General features: G+C 58.7%; 1 protein-coding gene across 5 annotated transcripts in view; it reads right to left on the reverse strand.

Moving 5' to 3' along the window:
• ZNF710 (zinc finger protein 710) overlaps window positions 1-23,222 on the reverse strand; it is a 66,674-nt gene that overhangs the window by 7,510 nt on the left and 35,942 nt on the right. For 2 of the 5 annotated variants that reach the window (XM_046007575.1, XM_046007580.1), the window contains exon 2: window positions 2,682-4,170. In XM_046007575.1, coding sequence (XP_045863531.1) covers window positions 2,682-4,142 — 1,461 coding nt within the window. In that variant the 5' untranslated portion in view covers window positions 4,143-4,170. Of the gene's footprint in view, window positions 1-2,681; window positions 4,171-5,379; window positions 5,483-13,247; window positions 13,253-20,610; window positions 20,742-23,222 lie in introns of those variants that run through there. The other 3 variants (XM_046007577.1, XM_046007578.1, XM_046007579.1) reach the window with 3 other exon arrangements.

The following is a 23,222-nucleotide window of genomic DNA, read 5'->3' on the forward strand; positions in this document are numbered from 1 at the left end:
AGCATCACGCCAGGCACCTGGGATCTGTGGTCAAAGAGACAGCCACAGCCTGGTGGACTGTCCTCAGGTCAAGGGCACATGTCTGTGTTTTTCCCCTCAGTGTTCTGTCTCAGCGGTCCTTCTGGTTCACGGACCCCCTTTGAGAATCTGATGGAAAGTATGGACACTAAGGAAAAAATGACACTTCAGGGGTGCCTGGGTGGCTCAGTCGGTTAAGCGTCTGCCTTCAGCTCGGGTCGTGATCCTGGGGTCCAGCCCCGCATTGGGCACCCTTCTCAGTGGGAAGCCTGCTTCTCCCTCTCCTAAGCCCCTCCTTGTGTTTCCTCTCTCACTGTGTCTCGGTCAAATACATAAAATCTTAAAAAAAGAAAGAAAGAAAGAAAAATGACACTTCCGTCTGAATGCAGAGTTCTCAAACCTCTGGAGCCCATCTAGTTGACCCCTTGAGAGTTTCCCAAGCTTCCCTGGTGAGAAGAACCAACTGCCTTGTTGCTCACACAGCCTCTGGAAGATTCCTCCCTGGAGAGGCCGGGCCAGCAGGCCCAGGAATTTTTGGTCTCAACAGGTCGCTGAGATGATTCTTATCATTGAAGTAGTTTGGGACATTTGCCCCGGGAGACAATGCTTCCAGCGGCAAAGCCTCTGGTTTGACTGTAACAGGCTCGTCCATGGTCTGGAGGGGACCCCAGAATGGGAGAGGGTGTTGTGGGCAGAGGGGGTCCGAGGTATTGTTGGGGGAATAAAGTCAGGACAAACGCTGGGACCTGATCTCTCTGCTGAGCCAGTCACACAGTAGACCCCCAGTGGGACAGACACGCGTGTGTGGGGTCGCAGCTGCTGTCCAGATCGCTTACATGGGACAGAGTTTTGTATTACAAGGCGGCAGCGCCCGTGCCTACCTCCTTCGGCAGACAGGGGCTGTGTGTCGTGTGTCTGCGCTCAGGGGACACACTGAAGGTGTGTCTGACCACCAGGGGGCCCCGCCTCGGGGCGCCGACTCCCTAAGTGCGTATATGCATGCACTGTGCAAATCCAGGCTGACGACAGGCATGTTTTCCATCTTGCCGGTCTCTGGTTTTTGTTCTCGGTTTTTCTTCACGGTATTATTTCTCTTTTAACACTTTGCAGACTCGTGGGGCTTTTTAGTAGAGGAGAAAAATGGCACAGAGAGGGTCCGTGTGCTTATGGCTCCTACCCTCCCCGCTGCAGACACGAAGTCAGTCAGTTGTCGGGTTTCACTCAACGCACGGTCCCACTTTTATGGCCGAGCCTGGACTCCGCTTCAGAATCCTTCTTAACATCACACTCTGGGCAGCTACACCTACTGACTGGGGAGCAGCGGCCAAAACCTAGAAGTCATGTCTGCTCTAGAGGAAGATGGTCCCCGGTGGGGGGGGGGGAGGGATTCTCGGGCTACCAGGCTGTACTACCCTCAACCCCGCCACTCGCTGCGGCGTCCCCTGGGAGAGGTGAGGACTCAGGCTGGACCCCGAGTGGCCTACGGCTGCCATTATGGAACAAGGGAGCTCTTGCACGCTAAGCTGCCAAACGTGAAGTTGGTCGGATTCGGGGTGGAAACGATGGTGCAGGCTGAGGGCCGAGCGAGGGCGTGAGACCCAAAAGGCCTCATTCCATCAGCCTGGACAGAAGGGCCTCTGGGAGGGGGTGACGGTGGCTGAAAGGCAGGGTGGCCTGAGGGAAGGAAGAGGACGGTGGGGGACAGTGGGTCAAAGTGATGTCTCAAGGACACAGTGGACAAGGCCAGTGTGCTCCAACTTTCATCTCTACAAACCGCTCTGCCTGGTTTGTGTCCTTTTCCATAACAGATATTTTTCCTTCTTTTGGTTCCCTTTTAAAATGAAATATATTGGGGCGCCTGGGTGGCTCAGTGGGTTAAGCCGCTGCCTTCGGCTCAGGTCATGATCTCAGGGTCCTGGGATCGAGTCCCGCATCAGGCTCTCTGCTCAGCAGGGAGCCTGCTTCTCTCTCTCTCTCTGCCTGCCTCTCTGCCTACTTGTGATCTCTATCAAATAAATAAACAAAATCTTTAAAAAAAAAAAAAAATGAAATATATTTAAGCTTTTTCCTAAAGGGAAACCACAGGTTTGGACACAGTTCTGTAATTACAAGGAGCAAAGGAAACCTTCTCCACTTCTGACCGTCTTGTCCACTCCCCGTGGCCTCCGCCCTCCAGGAAGGCAGGCTGCTTCGGAGGTTCTCCAACTGGGTTCCCCGGGGCCTGCCGGGGCTCCTCCAACATTTCATGCAAAAACTTCAAAAAATTAAGTTTTACTGTTTAAAAAAAAAAAGCCCCAAGTTTCAACTGTATTTTTTTTTCTAATACAGCTCCGAATGAATATGTAATTATAAACATGACAGGTTCATCTGCTTCCTGTCTCTACAGCTCCCTAAGGGATCTGAAGCAGGACTTTGGGGAGCACTGGACAAGGCCTGCAGGAGGAAGGGAAGAGCCTCAGGCCTCCTGGTGGGGGAAGGAGAGGCGCTGGGGAGGATGTGGCGGGAGGGGCAGAAGCGCCAGGGCAGCCCCCGGGAGGGCGGGCAGCTTAGGTCCCCTCCCGCAACAGCCCCAGGAGGGCAAGTGGCTAGCCGACCCCCCGCCCCCGCCAACCCCTCCCCCGCAGTGCAGGTGGCTTGGTACCCCCCCACCGGCACCCCCCTACCTTGTGGGTGAGGGAGTGCTGCTTCAGGTGGTGGATCTGGCTGAACTCCATGCCGCACTCCGTGCACACGAAGGGCCGCACGTTCTGGTGCTTGAGCATGTGGTTCTGCAGCTGGCTGCGGTAGTGGAAGGACTTGTCGCACTCGAGGCACTGGTACAGGGTGGGGCCCTGGTGGGAGGCCAGGTGGCGCTTGAGCTGCGTCAGCGTGGAGAAGTCCAGGCCGCACTCCACGCAGACGTGGCAGCGGCCGCTCTCGTGCTTCACCTCGTGCGCCTTGAGCTCGCTGGGGTAGGCGAAGCCGCGGCCGCAGAAGTGGCAGCTGTAGGGCTTGACCTCCGAGTGCAGCAGCATGTGGCGCTTGAGGTGGCTGGTCTGCGTGAAGGCCTTCTGGCACACCTGGCACTTGTGGGGCCGCGTGCCCTGGTGCGTCAGCAGGTGCGTCTGCAGGTGGCTGGGCTGCTTGAAGAGCTTGCTGCAGTGCGGGCACGAGTGCGGCTTGATGCCGTTGTGGCCCAGGATGTGCGTGACCAGGTTGTACTTGGACGTGTAGGACTTCTCGCACATGCGGCACTGCCAGCGTTTCTGCCGGTCGCCCGCCTCCACCAGGTACGAGTCGTCGATCTGCACGTTGATGTCCAGCCGGTCCAGCTGCGCCTTCTTGTGGCGCTCCACCGTGGAGCCGGCCGCGTCCGCCTCGAACTCGCTGGCCTCCTGCCACACGAAGCCCTGCTCCGGCTTCACGGGCTCCGGCGACTCCAGGGCGGGGGCCTCGGGGTCGCCCAGTGGGGCCAGGTGGGGCGCCTCGAAGCCGCACTCGGAGGACGGCAGGGGCTCCGGCCCGGGCAGCGCCACGCCGGGCTCCGGGAAGCCGTCCCGGGCCGGGTCGGGGAAGTGGGGGTCGTAGGCGGCGGCGTCCAGCTCCGGCCGCGGGGCTCGGGGCAGGTGGCGCAGTGTCCGGGGCTTGCGGCTGAAGGCGCTCAGGTCGATCATCTTAACGGCGCTGCTCTGCACCAGGGCCTCGCCACCGCCGGCCAGCTCGGCGGGGACCTCCGGAGGGCCCACATCCTTGTCGTCACCGGGCACCGACACCTCGTAGACCTCCTGCTCCTCCTCCTCCTCCACCTTCTCAAACTTGACCTTGGGCACCAGCCGCACCGGTGGGCGCGTCTTCCGCCGGGTGTGCTTCTCGAAGGCCGCCTCCACCTCCAGCACCTCCTCTTCCACCGGCTCCTCCAGGGCCCTCCCGTTGCAGGCCAGTTGGTAGACGTCGGGGCCGGGGGGCCCGGGCTCCCCCATGGCCGTCCCGGACAGCTCGGGCCCCAGGTCCGGGTAGAAGGCTTCGGCGCTTATGGTGGCTCCGAAGAGCTCATTTTCCGAGACCAGGCCCAGCACGGCGGCCTGAGCCAAGGACAGCACCACCACGGCGTCCGTCTGTGTCCCTGAGTCCATGAAGCCCTCCATCCCGTGGCGGCTGGCTAGGAGGGCATCGCTGCGGGAGGAGAAGGGAGCGTCAACACAGCTGGCTCCAGGCCGCACACAAAACAGACACACACACACACACATGGTCAGCAGAGACTTGGCTAATTTGGGCTGTGTCTGTCCCTGGTGTGTTTCTCCTGCTGCCTTGGGAACAGGACACCCTTGTCATCATGGGGATGCCCTCGGTGGATCTGCCCATCATCTCCATCTCCCTGTGGGATCCCAGATAAGCTGTACCCCCTCGCCGGCCTCAGTCTTCCCACCCGTTAACAGGAAGGTGGCATTTCCACAGTGGTTCTCAAACTATGTTCCCCAGAACGTCCTTCCGGAGTTCCTCCAAAAAACTGATTTGAAATTGTAAAAAAATAGATTCCTCAGTTTCAAAAATCGATTTTAGAGAACCCATCTCCTCAGACGTAATATACACCTTCCTCCAGCACATTTTGTAGCCCCACTGGCTTTGTTCCCCAAGGTAATGAATTTGGCACAGACCTTGAGGCCGTACAGTGAGGCGTTAAACAACCGTGACCATCAGTAAGGGCTTGACCATATGAATGAGCTGTTGTGGTTTTTATTTTTTAAATGTGTTTTAATTACTATTTTATATACATATGTATTTAAAGATTATTCACTCATTTATTTGAGAAAGAATAAGCGGGGGGAGGAGCAGAGTGAGAAGCAGACTCCCCACTGAGCAGGGAGCCCGATGCGGGGCTCGATCCCAGGACCGCGAGATCATGACCTGAGCGGAAAGCAGACACTTAACTGAGCCACCCAGGCATCCCGTTTTGGTTTTTTTAAAAAAATCAATATATATACAGATATGTCTATATCTATATTGAGGTGGGGGAAAGAAACAAATATATGGCAAAAACAAGGTAACCACAAAAATCAATCAGGTGCCAAGGTCGATCTCGGGGACTACCATCTATCTATGAAGACTGATGTTCCACGACTGTGTCTGTCCAACAGGTGATTGTTCTGGATTAGCAAAGTATTACACATTTAGATATCTAAATTTATGTCGATTAAAAGTATGGCTTTCCTCTAATTTGTTCCCTGGCGTTCCATGTAAAATGTGATCTGACAGAAGGCCCCATGATGGCTAATGCCCCCGTTTGAGAGCACTTGTCTGAAACAAATACCAAGAGTCGGCCCTCAGGTTCGCAGGCACGCGCTCTGACCTGACCGGTTCTTCTAAAAAAGCCAATGCTCTCACCTGTCCGGGGTCCCCTGGTGCACGGGCTCCCTGCCTTCCTGGGGGCGCAGTCTGGGTAACCGGCCTTTGCACACAGCTCCCCCCACCAGCCTCCCAGGCTTCCCTCAAATTCCACCTGTTTCTGGGACTCCCTGGCCCTCCCGCAGGCCCGGGCACCCTCTCCAGGCCTCCCCAGGACGGCTGTGTGTGCCCCGGATGTGGGAGGGCCTCCTCCCTGGCCTGGCACACTCGGCCTGATTGCAAGGCCCACCCTTGGCGCAGTCCGATCAGAAGTGCTCCATAGGGAGGGGAAAGATTATTGCTGGGGTGGCTCCTGGCTGCCCAGCCAGCTCTGGTCCCAGGGTCAGGGTGAGGGGCATGGCGGGCTTCGGCCCTTCCTCAGGAAACCGGCTCTGGGCCTCCTGTCTCCCTCCCCCCACAGGCCAATGGAGCTTCCCCTTCCTGAAGCCGGCTAAAAATAAAAACACCCCAGACAGGAATTTAGCTTCCTTGAAATGGACACTAAAGATCAAACTATTAATCTTAAAGTCAGGCTCTTGTGGGAGGGTCAGGTGGAATGGAACCTGACTCGGGTTCAGGGTCCATCCAGAACAGGCCAGAAGGACTAAACCTCATTCAACCCTGCCCCACTGCCCCTGTTGGAAAGAGCACGGAATGGGGGTCGGCAGCTTGGCCCCAAGTCCGAGCTCTGTCACTTACGGGGGACTAAGAAAGGTCACTTCAAAGTCTCTTCTGCACCTCAGTTTTTCCATCTAAAACATGGCAATGGGGGGTGCCTGAGTGGCTCAGTGGGTTAAAGCCTCTGCCTTTGGCTCAGGTCATGATCCCAGGGTTCTGGGAGCCCCGCATCCGGCTCTCAGCTCAGCATGGAGCCTCCCCCCCACCTCTGACTGCCCCTCTGCCTACCTGTAATCTCTGCCGGTCAAATAAAAAAATAAAATCTTAAACAACAACAACAACAACAACAAGACATGGCGATGGGAAGACCTACCCATGGAAGGATCGTGAGAGCCCAGAGGTGGTAACTAGATGAAGGGGATTTGTTAATTATCAAGCCCTCACCAAATGCAAACAATTAAACTTATTTATTCGCCCAGATCTCTGGAAGAAGAGTTTCCTGATGAAGGCCACAGAGCAGAGAGACGTCTCCCTTCCGGGGTCCCCAATTCAGCAAAGGTTTGGGTGCTTCTGGGATGAGAACCCATTCATTTCTTTGTGCCACAAATGCTTGCTAATAAAATCCCTGCTCCGGGTCCGGCCCTGTGCTCGGAGATGCGAGCTGGGGGAGGCCGTGGGTGAATCCTCAGAGACCGATGTGCCCACCACGAACACCCTGTGGGGCAGCATGGTCACCTCCCCCTGCCCCAGGCCGCCAGTCTGACACAGCACCTGGGGCAGCCCTCATGCTGACTGTGGGTTTGAGCAAAGAACATGCTCAGCACTTTTTCTAGACTCCCGTGAAGTCAGGGCCAGGGAGGGAGCCACTGACCGCCAGCAGCGGAACCAGTGCTGGGACTTGGCCCTGGGGCTGGAGTTCAAAACCGGATTTTGCCCTTTTCTTGCTCAGGCACATCCCACAGCCTCCCAGGCCTGCTCCCAGGCACTCGTTCCCTCTCTGTGCTCCTCTCTGCGGCCCCAAAGCCAGGACCCTCCCCTCCTGGCGACCTCGAGGGAATGGGAGCAGCGAAACCATCAGGCCTCTGGCCGCAGATGGGGTGTGGGAGCCGGGGCACAGGCCTGGTGTGGCCCCCGTGGGGCGGGGCATCGTCCAGCTTCTCGTCCCTGCTACGAATGGCCTTTAGGAGTGAAAGGGGCCACTCCTAATGATCACACCAGCCCCTGGCCGAGTGGGCGTCCCCTGCCTCTGGGAGCAGGCAGGCTGAGTCAATGTTTCTGTGACAGGAGCCTCGGCCTGGGTGTGAAAGGGACCTGCCCAGGTTTCTCGCTCAAGAGGGGCTTGTGCCCATGTGGGGAGGAGTACACAGGTGCCAACAACTCACCCTAAATGTGGGCAGAAGAGCTAACTTCCCATTACCGAGCGCTCGTCTCAAGGTCCCAGGGAGCCACTCGATCCTGAAACAACCCCCTGGGGGGTGGGGCGGGATGCACCCCATGAAGCCCAGAAACCCAGGGCCTCAGTCACAGGCTCAAGTGTCCCCTCAGTCATGGCAGAGCTGGGCCATGCAGGCTCGGGGGGCCCTCAGCCCAGCCCCATCAGGGCCCCAGGCCTCCAGCTCTGCTCTTTTAATCTGTGTGACCTGCTAGGTCGTGTCACGGCTCTGAGCCTGGCTCTGGCTCCCAGGTGATGCCCGGTCACCCCCAGGTTCCAAGGAGCCAGCAGTTGCTCGGATGGGGTGGGCTGGGTGACCTGCGACCGGGAAGCCTCAGAACTGCCCCTGTCCCGCTGGTCTGGGGAGCCCTCCAGGGCACCTCTACTCGGACTGCACTTCTTGCTGGAAGCCTGCACCAGCCTGTGCCTGCCTGGCCTGTCAGACCCCTGCCCTTCCACTTGGCTGAGCAGAACACCCCCCCTCCCCGTAAGTGCATGTTCACTGGGGCGCCAGGGCCGGCTATGAGTGCACGCGCGCGCCGGCGGCAGCGTGTATTTCGGAGGGGCTCTGTTTGCTGAGACAGAGGCTCGGAGAAAGAAACAGAGGGAATCTAATTTACCTGCATTGTGCATGCGAGCTCCGCTACCAGACACAGAAATGAGGAGTGCAAAGGTAGAGACTCTGCAAACCAGTGTCCCTATTTCTCTCTCTTGGGTCCTCTTTTGGGAATCCTGACCTCCCCGCCCCCCACTGGCTACAGCCCTTCTGTTTTATGCCCTAGCTCGACGCTGCCCAGGCCTGGAGGAGAGCCAGCCAGGTGTGCACCGCCTGTGGGCCAGGTGCCCCCTCCTCATGGCCCCCCTTGTGGCCTCCCCTCTCAGGACAAGGCCAGCCCACCCCCCCAACTTATATGGGGCTCAGAACAAAAGCTCACCGTGGTGGCCCAGAGAAAGGGGAGCTCAGACCTTCCCGGGCTCTCTTCTGGGCAGGCTGCAGCTCAGTCTCCTGCCAGGGCACCCTGGGTCCCCAGCGTGGAGAGAAAGGACATGGCAAAGGCAGGAAAAGAGAGGAGACAGAATAGCTGGTTGGTGGTGGCTTAAACACTGGGACTGGGGGGGGGATGGGAGGCCATGGCGGGGAGGGAAGAGGAGGCGAGAAGGGAAGAGGGGATGGGGGGGAGAGTAGGGAGGAGAGGGAGGGAGAAAAGGGAAGAAGGGAAGAGAAAGAGGGGGAGAAGGAAGGAAGAGAGGGGAAGGGGGGAAGGAGGGAGGGGGTGGGGAGCTGTGGAGGCCAAGAACCGAAAGTAGAGGAAAGGGAGGGAAGGAGGAGCAGCCCTACTTCCCCGGGCCAGACTCCTGGGGAGCGCCCCAACCTTACCCTGAGGCCCAGCAGGAGGCCTTCCCTGCCTGGACAGGGCCCCCCACCCTCGGAGCGTTGTCCCTTCACCTACTGCTGTACTATAAGGGTTCCTGTCAACACCGACATTCTCGTCAACTGCATTAATGGCGACTTGCTGTGTGACCCTGGACGAGTCACCTGACCACACAAGGTCTTGGTTTCCTTGTCTGTAAAAAGGGCACACGTGGCTTCTTGGAACACTGAGGGCAGGTTAATCCTTGGCTTACCTGCCTGCCTGGGGCAGCACCTTTGTTACCCACCCCCACTGTTCTAGAAGGTGCCTTTCCCGTCAGTGAGAGCCCCTCCACGCATCCCCACTCTGAGAGCAGGAGAGGTCTGGGGGGCGTGGGGCAGCCAGTGTCCCTAGAGCACAGAGGGCAGGGCAGAGCTCGGAGGAAGTCACTGGAGCCTGGTCTACCTCGGGCCCCAGGAAGGAAGTGGCCAGCAGGTTATCCCTTGACTCAATTCTACCAGCAGGACGTCTCAAAACCAACCCACGGCACAGGATCCCCCTTGGGGACGTCCTAATGCGCCGTGAGCCACTCACTGCGATGACGACCCCGGGGGTCTAGACGCTGCCCCCACCTGTGTCCACACACAGGCTGCAGGGGGCTCCAGGCTTCTGCTGGGAGGCAGGTTTGGCCCTCGAGCCCTTCATCTTGGCCTTGAGGCACCAGGTGGCTGAGACGCTATGTCTCCAGTCTGGCCACTGAATCACTAACTCAGCCACTGGGTACCCACTAGGGGCTGGTGCTGGTCTCGGTTGTAGGGATACAGCAGAGAGCACTCAAGCAGCTGCTCTGAGTGAACTCAGTTACAGTGCAAGCACCAGGATCTGGCAGGGTAGGGGAGGGCATGGGGAGCAGGGGGCGTGCATTACTGGGGTGGGGTAGGGGCAGGGCTGAGGCCCTGGGCCCAGTGGAGACGGTTCAGGGCCCTGTAGAGAGCACAGGATGGTCTCACATCTTGGTCTGGCATTTGCACCCTCTGGAATGTGGTTCAGGCCCCCCTTTCTGCCCCCATCATCAGCTGCGCTGCGGGGGGGTGGGGGGTGGGGGGTGCGCATGCGCGCGGGTGCCGGCCGCTAGGCCCTCTGCCCTGGGGGGCGGAGGGGATGGGTAGCTGAGCCCGGGGAAGGAAAAAGGTGGTTCCAGGTATGGCCCGGGCTGTGAGCACTCCTGGACTTCAACTTGTAGCAAAACCGCCCTCTGTGTCCTCGGCTTTCTTCCTCACTGTAGACGTCAAGGTGAATCCCCAGAAAGGAAGAGGAAGCAAAAGCCAGGGCTGGAGTCTTGTGCAAACCTCGGGGCTCCTTGCCACAGTCTCACTTCTGCCAGCCGGGGGCCTTCACTGGGCTCGGCAGCCTAAGGCCCGCGCTGAGGGCACGGGTGGCGGTGGGGCGGGGCAGCCAAGGGGGAAGTGTGGGAGTCTCTGTCTGCCTCAGCTTCCCCTTTTCTCTAGGGACAGATTTGCTGAGCCTGCCTCCAGGAGTCGGGGTGGCTGGGCCACCACAGTGTCACCAACCCCAAACCACACAACGGCCTGGTGTACATGTACACTGTGTCCAGCCACTTCTTTTTACAGGCGAGGCTCAGGAAGGGGACCGGTCCAGGGTCATTCAGTGAGAGCACGAGGCAAGGACTAGAGTATAGGTTGTAGGCCCTGGAGCATACCCTCAGCCACAGGGCCTGTGGGATAAAGTCCTCATGGCCTAGCAGGCTGCTCGGTGCTATCGCCAGCTGAGCCACACCTGATCCTCCCCAAGCCTTCCTGACTGCAGTGTGTGTGTGCACATGTGTGTACACACACACACACACACATGCCTGTCTCCGACCTCAGGGCCTTTGCACAGGCTCACTCCTCTGCCAGGCCTGAGTGAATAACCCCTCATCCTTTAGGGTTCAGCGCAGGCACTGCCTTCAAGGAAGCATTCCTTAGCCTGCGGGCAGGGCGAGGGCCCCTTCTACAGCCTGAGGCCCTCAGGTTAATATTCCTATAGACTTGGCTGGGCCGTGGTGCCCGCTGTTTGCTCCAACACTAATCTACATGTTGCTGTGAACGCTTCTGTGGATGTGATTAACATCTACAATCAGCTGACCCGAAGTAAAGCAGACTGCCCTCCTTAATGTTGGCAGCTCTTATCCAATCAGTGGAAGCCTCCAGAGAACAGCCGAGGTTTCCCAGAGAAGAAGGGATTCTGCCTGAAGACCGAATCATGGAAATCCTGCCCGCGTTGCCAGCCTGCCAGCTTGCCAGCCTGCCCTGCAGATTTCGGACTTGCCAGCCCCCACAATTGGGTGAGCCAATTCCTTAAAATAAACCTCTCTCTCTCTCTTTGTATATATATATCCTACTGGCGCTGCTTCTCTGGAGAACTTGGTACAATCACGCTGATTCATGACTGTTTTGTTTACGATCATCTCATCTCGCCAGCAGCCGGCCCACCCAGAGGACAGGGACCGTAGGGGAGCAGAGTGGGCCCGCCTGGGAGTCTCCTGGGAGAGAGGCACCAAGCTAGGGGAAGGGGGAGGGAAGGGCTGACAGCCACTGTGTAAGGTCCCCGCCTCCAGGGAGGCCACGGTGACGCCTGCACCCAAGGAAACAAGGGATGGAGTCCCCGTGGGGAGAGGCACAACCTTGGGCCCCCTGTATTTGTGTGACCTCGCAAACTGTCCCGGGGGCAGACATCCTGGCTTCCCAGGGTCCAAAGGCCTCATCTGATTAAGAGGACCAGCGCCTGGGCCTGAAATCTTGGGAGATATTTTCTTTTCAAGTTTATTTATTTTTAGTAATCTCTACACCCAACGCCGAGGCTCGAACTCATGACCCCGAGATCAAGTGTCGCACGCTCTTCTGACTGAGCCAGCCCGGCGTCCCCTGGGCATCCTAGCGGTCCAAAAGCTCCCCAGCTGATCCTGATTCTCCCAGTTAATTAGTCAGATCTGATGAGCACCCTCGCAGGGACCTGGCCTCGAGGGTGAATTAGGAATATCCTACTTTATTAATAGGTGGAATTTAAGAAACAAAACAAAGGAAAAACAAAGCAAAGGGAAAAAAAAGAGAAGAGAGACACAAACCAGGAAAGAGGTAACTCTAGTGAAAACACCGCTGGTCGCCTGAGGGGAGGAGAGGGGCGCGGGGGTGGGGAAACAGGTGCTGGGGATTCAGAAGCGCACAGGTGATACGCACAGGGCGTGGTGTGGAAATGCTGAGTCACTATCGTGCACACCTGAGCCGAACGCAAACCCACGTTAGGTAACTGGGATTAAAAAGGAGGACCTACCTTCTCGAAGCTGTGACAGCCCACCCCGCGTGGGCTCCTTCCTCTCCCTCCCCTAAGGGCAGCTGCCCCACTCCCAGTGTGGGGTCACCCCACACAGGCGGTACCCATGGGAGCTGGACCCAGATCCTGGCCTGCTCCTCCCTATGCCCCAACTGGACTTGGGCCAGACCGGCTCCTCTCGAAACCTGGCTATGCATCAGGCCTCACGCCCTCCACCACAGGGATGTCCGAGGAAGTCACGCAGGCACACCGTGAGACGGAGTCAGGCAAGGCCAAGAGTGGGCAGAGCTCCTGAGCGAGCCTGAGGCATGGGGGGTTGGGGAGGAGGGCTAGGGGCTGTGCCCAGGTCTCCCCTGGCCAGAGGTGGACTGAGGCACCTTCGGGAGGGCCTGGGGAGCCCCAACCCCTGCTTTTAGCCTGACCCCTTGCTGACCATCAAGCCCCCCTTGTCCTGAGATGGGTCGGGAGGGTCTCTGATCCTTGCAGAAACGAGCCTGACTAAAACCGACCCAGGCATCCGAGGCAGAAATTAGGGGAGCAATGCAATGCCGTCTGCAGAGATGCCGGTGTGGGAGTGATGCGGTGTCTCTGATCTGAAGTCACCAGGTCCCCAGAAGCCGTGGGCCCCCGGTCCTCCCTCCTGACGCCCTACCGGCTCCCTGGGCAGATGCGTCTGTTTCTTTACCACAAAGGAAGAAAGCTCAGTTCTACCACAGCGGGACAGTGGCCCGGCTGAAGGCCCTCGGCGCGCGCACTGTCGCTGTGTACCCTCAAGGCTGGCCTTGGAATCTTCATCGGCAGGACTGGAAGGAACTCTGTGGACCCTCCTGTCCACTGGCATCATTTGGAGATGTGGGAATCGAGGTCCCGAGCCCTCCCCCCACCTCAGAGAGGAACCCGAGAGCTCTTGATTCTGGCTATATTTCTGTCCAACCATGTCAACAAACATGGTGGTCACTCCACACTCGGGCTCCCCCCGGGGGTGTCTGTTTCCACGGTCTGGGGGCGTCGAGGGTGGGCACGGTGGGCTCGGGCAGTGGAATCAACCAACCTGCGGGAAGGGTCCTGAGCTCTCAAGGGTTGGCCCTCACACCTGCCCCTTGGCCTCCAATGCTAGAACAATCCTAGCTCCCCACCCTGCTCAGGGTGTCAAGCGCGCACTGCTTCCGCGGTCAAGGGCAAAGACCTCCACCAAGGACTTAGAGGAACTTGCGTGATTGGTTTCTGCCCATGTGGCAGCTTTGGGGCGTGCTGCTCGTCCCCGACTTATCACCCCAGAAACGTGGGCTTTTTTCATCTTTAACAGACCTGCCCGCACACAGCCTTTTCATATGCTGTTCCCCCTGACTGGAATGCTCTTCCTCATCTTTCGCCTTTCTAGGGGGCTGCCGTTCCTCAGGAAGCTGTCCCTGACTCTCCCCATGAGCCCCAATCAGGCCCGATTCCCCCAAGTTCTAAGAAGCTAGGCATGTAATACTTTCCCTTCCTGGACCTTATTAAAAATCGTAACGCTATGTCTCTTTATGTAACTCTTGGCTTGCTGTCTGGCCCTGCGGTTAGCTCACCCTGACAAGGCCCGAGCAAAGAGCATGTCTGTGTGCTCCCCCTGTGCGTTCCCAGCAGAGTGCGCACCCAGAACCAAGGCTGTCCTTTGGCAAAGACCCATACTCAAGTCCAAAGAAAAAAAAAAAAGCCCTTTGCTGAGCCCCAGGTGGAACAAGCCTCCTCCCTCGAGCCTAGACTTCCTCTCCTTGAACCCCAGGACCAGTGCCTGTTCCCAGGAAGAAGGGACAGCAGGCCTCATGTTTCCAGAAAACTCCATGTCTTTCCTCCAGTTCCAGAAGCAAAAAGCACATCTGCTCTCCAGACAACTACCCCGTGCTGGACCCAAAGATCACCAGCTTCATGTCACAGGGAAAAACAAACAAAACTTGGGCTTACAAGTTCATGGGACCAAGATAAGAATCACCGATGACGGAACGACAGGGCATTTTATTGGGCTTGAACTCTGTCAGGCCCTGTGATGAGCATTCGCAATCTCTCGGCTTCCGGGAAGCCCTCTGGGGTCGGGAGGACCATTTCTGTTGTGCGGTTGTGGAAACGGAGGCTTGCAGAGAGGCAGCCCCTGTGGGGGGCGGGGAAGGGGGGCTGTGTGCAGCTGACTCCAGCTGGGTCTCCCTAGCTAGGACCCGGGTCAGCTCTGGGCGGGGATGAGGTGTCCAGTTGCGTCTTCTACTCCCGCTGACCTCAGTTTCCCCGTCAGGGTCGGAGTCAGTCATGGGAGCCCCTCACGGCTTCCCTTCTTCCTCACTAAGCCCCGCCCTCGCGGGGACCTCAGCCTTCTCCATCCTGTCTTCCTCTCCCTCCATTCCTCCCCTCCTTCCGTTTCCGTGGCAACCCTATCCTCTGCTCTGCCGCTTGGTCCTGAGCTCCCATCTCCTCTTTCCTCTTTCATCTCTCCCCTCCGCGCGGGGTATGGTCCACATACCCCTCTGTCCTTTGCTTCTGGTCTCTCACTCCCTTTTGCTGTGCTTTTTATCTCCTTCAATGTTCTCCTGTCATCTCAGGGCGAGATTTATTTATCTCTTGCTTAAGAAAAAAGAAAAAGGAGGGAAGGAGGGAAAGGAAACCCCCGTCTCGCCAGCCCGGCTTCTCCAGAACCTAGAGACACAGATGCAGAGTCACCCCAGAATGGGCCCGCCACCCTGCAGGCTCCCCACGGACCTCACCTGTAGAGGGGAGGAGGCAGACACACGCCGGGGAGGATAGCTGGGAGGTGTCCGGGGAGGGCTCACTGGGGGCAGGCACTTCAGGGACCTGCACCCTGCTCTCCTGAGCTGGGGAAGACGCCGGAGGTCCCCTCAGGATGCAGCAAGGGTAGGACCTAGGGCGTGGGATGAGCCAGGTCCGGAATCCCTCCTCCGGGGAGCCCACAAAAGTCCACGCGCACATGGCCCTGCACCGCCCGCCCCAGCCCCACGTGCGGGATGCCCAGTCTACCAGGCGACGTACACTCCCGCTCCAGCCGGGATGGCGGATCCCTTCCTTCTTCAAGATTCACTCTTCACCAACATCCTAAACTGTCTCTGAGAAAAGGACACGTCCGCTCTGCTAACCAGCTCTGCATCTCCCCAGTCTAAGGCAGATAGAAGATGGTCGGCCCATCTCCCTCCAGCCGTCATTTACCGAGCTACTGTGATGGACCAGGCACGAGACACGGGCCATCCCATGGAGACAGGCATCTCAATTTTCATTTCACAGATGGGCAGACCGAGGCTCGGGAAAGCGGTCACTTGTCCACATCACACTGTTAGTAAGAGGTGAAGGTGGGCTTTGCCCTGGTTACAATCATGTCCTTCCCCTGTTAGGTCCCTTCTGCCTGTGTGCCCAGGAGGGGAGGGTCAGGCCCCCCTCCGGCCCAGCCAGCCGCAGCCCCCCGTCCTGCCTTCTGCGTTTCTGTGTTCAATCTGGAGTGATCAGAAATGACAGGAGAAACAAAGAGATTTACCACGGAAATGACAAGGAAGCCGATTATCGCCGTGGCCCCAGCGTCTCAAAGTGACAGAGAGGATAGATAGCTCGGTGGAAAATGGTATTAGTCTCTTCCGAGACCAAAGTCACCTGGAGAAGAAAGAGTCTTGGATCTTCGGGCGCCCCACAGGCCTGTGACCCTCTGTGGACGCTGCGACCCGTTGTTGGGCCAGGGTCTCGGGCCTGGTATTGGTTCCCTAAGTCCCGGGACTCAAAGGCTCTGCTACAGGGGCTTCTGGCCCGCCCCGTCGGGTGCAGCTGGCAAGGCCTGGCCACAGGAGACAACAGGTCCTGGGCTCAGGCCTGCTGAGTCCACAGAGGCACCAATGACACAACAGCTCTGCTTCTCCCCCAAGAGGCTGGCTTAGCACCTCAGGAACCCCGGGGGCAAGGCCGAGGAGGCAGAGACGCAAAGCAGCAAACAGGGATGGGCGAGTAGGGATGGACAGCCCCTGGCTCTGCAGATGAAGCAAGTGAAGGGGGGAACCTGGCCCTCAGGCTGGCAGGCTCGGCCTGCCTCCGGTCTCTGCCACTTGGGAGCTGTGTGACCCTGAGCAATTTCCTCAACCCCCCTGGGACTTGGTTTTCCCATCCGTAAAATGGGCGGAGGGATATGGCAAGGCCCTGCCTTAAAGCTCTTCCTTCAGGTCAGGCTTGTAGCTGATGAGATCGTGTCTGGGAGCCGTGGGAGCCTCACAACAGGACCCACTTCACAGCGGAGTCCGGTGACCTGCTCTGAAGTCACCAGATCACCAGAGAAAGGTGGAGTTTGGGTTTCCTTCTCGGGGCTAACTTACAGGTGCGTGCTTTTAAGGGCAAGAAGATCGGGGAGATAGAGTCTGGTAACAATGCTGGAGCATAGTGAGGACTAGGTTTCTAGAAGTTCCTGTCTATCTTCTTCCCATCACCATCCACTCTGCTGGGCCAGGCTGGTGCGGGCTGTTGGCGGGACCCCAAGATCCCCATTCTCAGGGACCTCAGAGTTTGGTTAGAAGGACAAGACTAAGAACCACGGAACAGAAGAGCAGACTGGAAATGAGCCCGCAATCTGTGGGGGTGCCACAAAAGAACAATGTAACGTTGCCCCCCCATTTCAGCCTAGGGGGGTCAGGAACATTCTTCCTTGTCACGTGGCACTTCGGGAGGCCACAAAGTCTCGGGCTGCAGAGTCGGCCGTTGGCTTGAGCCCGTCTCTTCTGTGACAGGGGACCGAGGTTCCCCTTTTCCAGAGCTGTCAGGGGATTTCCCTGAGCCCACTAAGCCCAGTGAGTATGATCCCTGCTGCTCTGTATACGGACGTCGGGAGGAGGGGCAGGGAAGCCTCGAGATGGGGGAGGCTGGCTAGGGAGCCCCCACCCCCAGAGATGCAGAAGGACGGTAGAGGGTCTGCCTGGCTGGAGGCAGAGGATGGTAAGGAGAACAGAAGAGCAGCGGGCAGAGAAGGTGCTGGGGGATGCGGACGGAGGAGGGAGGCCTGGGCCCAGAGCCCTCCCCTTCTTCTCCACCACCACTGCCGGTGTGAGTCAGCCCCCGGCAAGGCTGTCTCCCGATGCCCAGGCCGTAATCAACATTTATTTTGCACACCCACACACCCAACTCGAGAACGGATTTATGCCAGGAGAGGAGTAGAAAATGCCTCTCATTCACGGAAAGCCTCCATGCAGCTCCCGGTGGGGGTGGTGGGGAGGGACAGCTGGCCCAACATTTCGGCTGACAGCGTACACAGGCAGACGTCAGGCACGCACGCCGGCCACATGGGCCGGAATCAGCGGCGAGCGGGAGCCACGTGCAAATCCATCCATTCTTAGTCACCTTCATGCAGCGAGGCGAGGGACGGGACCCACGCAAGGGGCGGGAGCCGGCATGCACACTCACACTCGTGGACCCTGCAGGCTGGCCGGGGAGGAAGGCACGTGGGGGCGGAGGGAAGCCACATTGCGACTGGGCCAGAAGAGGCGGGAGACCGGCAGGGTGGGTGGGCTGGGCATCCCAGCGGGGGGTGGTGGTGGTTTGAGGGTTGGAGGGGGGCATGGGCTGGGCATCCCAGAGGAGGTGGGGGCTGCTGAGTCTGCCCAGTCCTGGGAGCGAACTCGGTGGGCCAAGGCAAGCCTCATCTACACACTGGAGGAGAGGTGAGGGGAATCTGGGAAGGTAGGGGCTCCTGGGCGGGAGAGCCAGGAGGGGCCCTGGAGGGCAGGGGAGACTCCGTAGACCCAGAGGAGACGGTGCTGCGCGGGTGGCCTGCTCAGCCCAGAGCGCTATCTGGTTCCCTCTTAGTCTAGATCACAAAGGATGACGCTCGGGGGCTCCAGAGGCCTCAGCTGCAGAGCCGTGACCTCTGGGTCGTGGATCCCCAGGCGCAAAACTTCAAATGCATGTGGTCCCGGGACCCAAGGGCCAAAATGACTTTAGTGGAGGTAACAATCATAAAACAAACATCTATCTGGCCTTCAGCAGGGGTGGCCGTGGTCCAGCTTGAAGGCTTCCTCCCCACCATCCCGAGGGATGTGGAGTCAGCCGGGCCACTGCCTGGCTGAATGGCCTTAGGTGATGTGCTTCACCTCTCAGAACCTCAGTTTGCTCAACTGTGAAATGGGGATAAGCTGCCCGCCCTACAGAAGGGTAGAGAAGACTAAACAAGATCACAGGGTGAAAGTACCCGGCACGCGGGCTGGCGTTTGGTAAATGACGGGTTTTTGGTTTCACCACTACAATATTTGTGCACACACGATGTGTATCATCACCTAAGACCCTAGAATATCTGGCGTGTCTTCAATACTACTAAAAATACGCTCTCACCACTCCCATGAATGAGCACGACCACGTGGAAAAAGTATCTCCTATCGTGAAGGAGAGAAAGTAGCCAAATCAGGGACATGGGGAGAGAGGTTGGAAATGAACCTGACCTTATGCAAGGGTCCAGTTTAGTTCTCAGCTCACAAAGGAGCCCCTGGCTTGTCTGGGAACCGACATTCCCGACCCCAGGCTTTATGGGCCGTGAGGGTCCCTCGGACCCCAGGACCCAGAGCGGAGTCCTCGGAGAGTCAGGAAGGCCTCTCCCCACCAGATGGGGAAGCCCTCCTCACAGGTGCCAGACATCGTCTCTTTTCAGAAACATTACAACCCGGGGTGCCTGGTTGGCTCAGTGAGTTAAAGCTCTGCCTTCGGCTCAGATCATGGTCTTAGGGTCCTGGGATCGAGCCCCACATCAGGCTCTCTGCTCAGCAGGGAGGCTGCTTCCTCCTCTCTCTGCCTGCCTCTCTGCCTACTTGTGATCTCTGGCTGTCAAATAAATAAATAAAAATCTTAAATAAAAAAAAGAGAAACATTACAACCCATCAAGGCAGCCCCAAAGGCCAAATTCCTAAACAAATCACAAAGCCCAACTCTCCTCCCGCAAGTAGTTGATTTTCTGGGATCCCTGGGCACCTGCTCAGTCTCTCAGGGTGGGAATGGCCCACCGTCAGCAAACAATCCTAATGGTCACAAGGTGAAGGGAAGACGCTGAGAATGAGACACCTCCCCCCCACCCGGATTCCCTAAAAGGAAAATGCCCACGAAGCTTCTGATGAGAAAACCACACGCAAGGACACACACAGAGGTCACGGGACAAGGGTCACCCTCCTCCCTGCACTGCAGCATGGGCCTGCCTCCGGGAGGCTGGGCAGAGCCCCTCCTCCAAACACCCCCCAAGCTGGGTGCCAAGTGCAGGACGAACACAGGCTCTTCTGGGACTCGGAGAGGGAGGGAACAAGCCCGCTGGGGCATGCACAGCCCTCCAGGGCACCCTACCGCAGGATCATCTCTGCTGGGGGCCAATCTGGCCTCCCTCCCGGCAGCCCTGGGTGTGGGCAGGGCCTATTCCTGCTCCACACACCAGGGATGAGGGTTCCGGCTGTCCTGGGAGCTACAGGGCCGGCCCGTGCCAGCTCGAAGGGCACCACCTGACCTAGTACTGACCACTGTCTGTGTGGTTGGTACTGGTGCCGTCACCCCCTGTCCTACACATAAGGAAACTAAGGCACGGAAAGATTTAGAACAGCAGGGCTCGATCTCACCACCCGGAGATCGTGACCTGAACCAAAATGAAGACTGCCACCCAGGTGCCCCAGGCAGGTGGTGTTTAGAAACTTCTAGAGCAACGTGAAATTGCTAGGACATCGGGCAGGGTCGGTAAGGTGTTGGTCTGTAAGGATTACAGAGAAGAGTGGTTTTAAAAGTAGAAGCGCTGGCTTAGAGCCCAAACTGGTTTCCGAGGGCCTAAGTTCAGTGCTGCCCCTGTTCACGCCCAGAGGTGTGACCATTGCTCTCTCCTGAGGTGCGGCGGCACGGACAGCCCAGCCTCACACGCTGAAAAACGCAGGGAGCCTACAGAGAGCCCACAGAAGGACCCGGCACGCCTGCTGGCTGCATTATTAGCACTCGGCACCCTGCTGGGGCCACAGCACCCCTTGAAGCCAGTCCTCGAAGGGGGGCTGACCCCCGGCTCCTCTGCAAACCCTGGTGGCCGGGGCCCAGGAAACACGCCTGCCTCTCAAAAGCCTTTCCACAGACGCAGACCCTCATCCCTCTGCTGGGAGCTGCTCCCTGTTCATCTCCAGGCCAGGGTGGCTGTGGGCACCTTCCCAGGGTGTGAGGAGATGTTCCGGCCCAAACCGGAAAAACCTGCTGGGCCACCCACAGCCCTAACTCTTGCAACCTCCAGTTTCGCCAGCAGGTGTCCTGAGAGGCAGGTGGGGCCAGGAGGAGCAGTGGTGGCCTTCTGGCCGGGCGCCAGGTCTCAGATCTCTCCAGCAGGGAAGACACCGGCTTCCCAGGCTGCTCCATCCTTCCCTGGAGTCCAGATCCCAGACTTCCCCGGAGAACCCCATTCCCTGCTACCTTTACCCATAGTCCACTTCGTCCAGTTCCCCAGACCCAGAGTGAGGACGCAGTCCATGCTCCGGGCATGTTTCCCGAACAAATCACCTTTTGGGGTGTTGGGGGAGGGGTGGTGTTCAGATCTACCTCCCCAAAGCTCTTCCTCCACCCGGACCCCGGCGGCCACAGGTCAGCCGGCTCTCTGTCCCTGCCTGTCGTGCTCTCTGGCTTGGTCACCAGCTGTTCCTGCTCGGGCCGCCCTCCATGTCTGGTGCCGACTTGTCCCTCTATCTTCCTCCAGACATGGCTGGAACCTTGTCCCAGTCTCCTTTGGGGAGGAGACCGCCCCTTTCCCTCGACACCTGGTGCCCTCGGGGGGTAGGGGTATGGGGCTTTCCGCCCCACCTTGCACTCAGATTTGTGCTGTGCCAGAACCATCCCACATCCGTTCACGCCTCAGCAAATATTTACGAAGCCCCTGCCCTGGGCCAGCGGGCCCGGGTGTGGCAGAGGAGGGAGACACAGAGCTTGCCCTGGGCAGCCTCCCACTAGCCCGGCCTCCCCTTGGGCCTTGTGGCTTTTGCCAGCAGGCTCGTTCCACATCACCTGGGTCCCTCGCACCCCAGGGCTCCCTGTATCCCTCGCAGATCACCTAGCCACTCCTCCTGGGCTCTGAGGAGGGGCAGACGGGCAGCCTGAAGCCAGCCCTCCGTGGGGAAGAAATGGACCCCCCCAGACCTGGCCGCTCTCTCCCGCAGGCCTGCCTCCCCCACACTCCTCAGGTAAGCCACTCACAGGCCGTCCCTCTCGGGCCTCAGGCTCGAGGCCTTCACCAAACCCCGGCTGCAGCCTCTGGAGGTGCCCGATTTCTTGCCTTCTTGCTACCCCTGAGCAGGGGGTCAGGTCCCACGTCCTCCGCCGCTGCTGGCACCCCTGTTCTGTGTCCCCTCCACCGGACATCCGAGGCGAATGCTTCCAAACGCAGAGGCTTTGATCTGGGCCTCCGCCTTGATCTGGGGCAGCCCTGCCATGTTCTCTGGGCTCCAGGCCACTTGCGGCTTCCCTCCATCTCTGCTCCTTCCTCCCGGTGGGCTCTGCTGTCCTGTCTTACCGGGGCTTCCTCAGACTCTCCCCTCTGTGCTGATGTCACTAGACCGAAGCCTCTGGTCCCCACCCCGCGTTTTCTAGGCATCAAACCTCTGTCAACCACCCATCTGAGCTCCACAGAGGGCTCGCCTCCTGGCAGCCGTCAGCCCCTCTCAGCATCCTCCTCTCTGCTGTTCTAGGTTTTCAGTCCCCGCTGCAGGACTCCAGGGCCAGGCGATGCGGGACCCGCTGCCCCCGGGGCATGGGGGTCACATGCCACACAACCGAGGCAGTGCGTGCGGATCCGGCCTTCTCATGCTCAGCCCATGCACCGGGTCCCTTAAAGGAAAGCCAAGTTCTCACAGAAGAGGGTGGTTCGGGGGGGGGGGTGGGTCTTGCATCACCTGGGACCTTGACCCTCACATCGAAGTCTCCCCTAGGGCCAGGCAAAGACGGAGCCGGTCCCCAGGGCCATCTCTGAACCCTGCAGGCGGCAGGCCTGGCCCTTCCCAGCGAGGACGGTCCGCCTGTGCGCAGCTCCCTCTGGTCCGGCGAAGCCCCTTTCCAAACACCCTTCCCTCTCAAAGTGGGAGCCTAGAGGAAACCGTGTCCCACACGGCGGGCTGCCTTTTTTTTTTTTTTTTTTTCCCTTTTACACATTTAGAGCAACGGAGGAAAATGAACACATTCACATTCTCCCCGCTCAAATAAACCGACTTCTCTGTTCGTTCCATCCCTTGAAAACAGAAGCACTATTCAAAAAGAAAAAGAAAAAAGAAGAAAGAAAGAGGCAAAAAGAACTGAATAGAAGAGGAAGAAGGGGGGAAGGAGAGCGGGAGGAGAGTGGTCCCCGAGGGAGCCGGGCAGGGCTCGGAATGAAAGGCAGAGCGTGAAGGGAAGGAGAGCAGAGAGACAAAGCGGGAGAGAAAGACGGGAGCTTTGAAAGGAAGAGTGTTCTGCGTGAATACGGGCGTGCAGGGGAGAGGGGAGCACTTGAAAAGGAGCAGCCGAGGCGGTGACCCCCTCATTCACGCTCGTGCCAATCACGGTGACAATGCAGACCCTTTCCTTCATTTTTCCTTCTCCCCTTTCTGGGGGAGAAAGGGAGGGAGGGAGAGGCTGAGAACTGCAAGTTAATTCCTAAAAATACAAAAAATAAATTCAGTTCCACCGGAGAAGCATCAAAGGGCGACTTGAAAGGCTTCCCCCATGAAACTCACTACACCCGCGAGAGCGGGGCTCCCTCTCGGGGAGCGGGGGCACAGGCCCTCGGCCTGCGGCTTTATTTCAGGGTCCTGGGTGAGCCAAGGCGGGGAGGGCCCCAGGCTGCGACGCTGTCGCTGTCACTGGTCCCCATGGGTGGCTTGGCCCTCGTGGTTGTCCTGCTCCGGCTGAGAGCTGAGGGCCCAGGAGGAGGGTCTGAGCGGGGAGGCTGGGCTGTGGGGCCAAGCCTAGCGGGAGGCACATGGTACTTGTGGAGTGAATGACACTCTAGTGGCTCTGGGAATGGCGGCGGCGGGGGGGGGGGGGGGGGGGGTGTCCTGTGCAGGGACTCGGGCTGGGAGGGTGAGATGTGGTGCGGGATCACTGTGCTGGTAAGGGAGGGGCCTCTGTGGCCTCCGCCCAGATCAGCA

Source organism: Meles meles, chromosome 6 (assembly GCF_922984935.1).
Source record: "Meles meles chromosome 6, mMelMel3.1 paternal haplotype, whole genome shotgun sequence".
NCBI classification, from domain to species: domain Eukaryota; kingdom Metazoa; phylum Chordata; class Mammalia; order Carnivora; family Mustelidae; genus Meles; species Meles meles.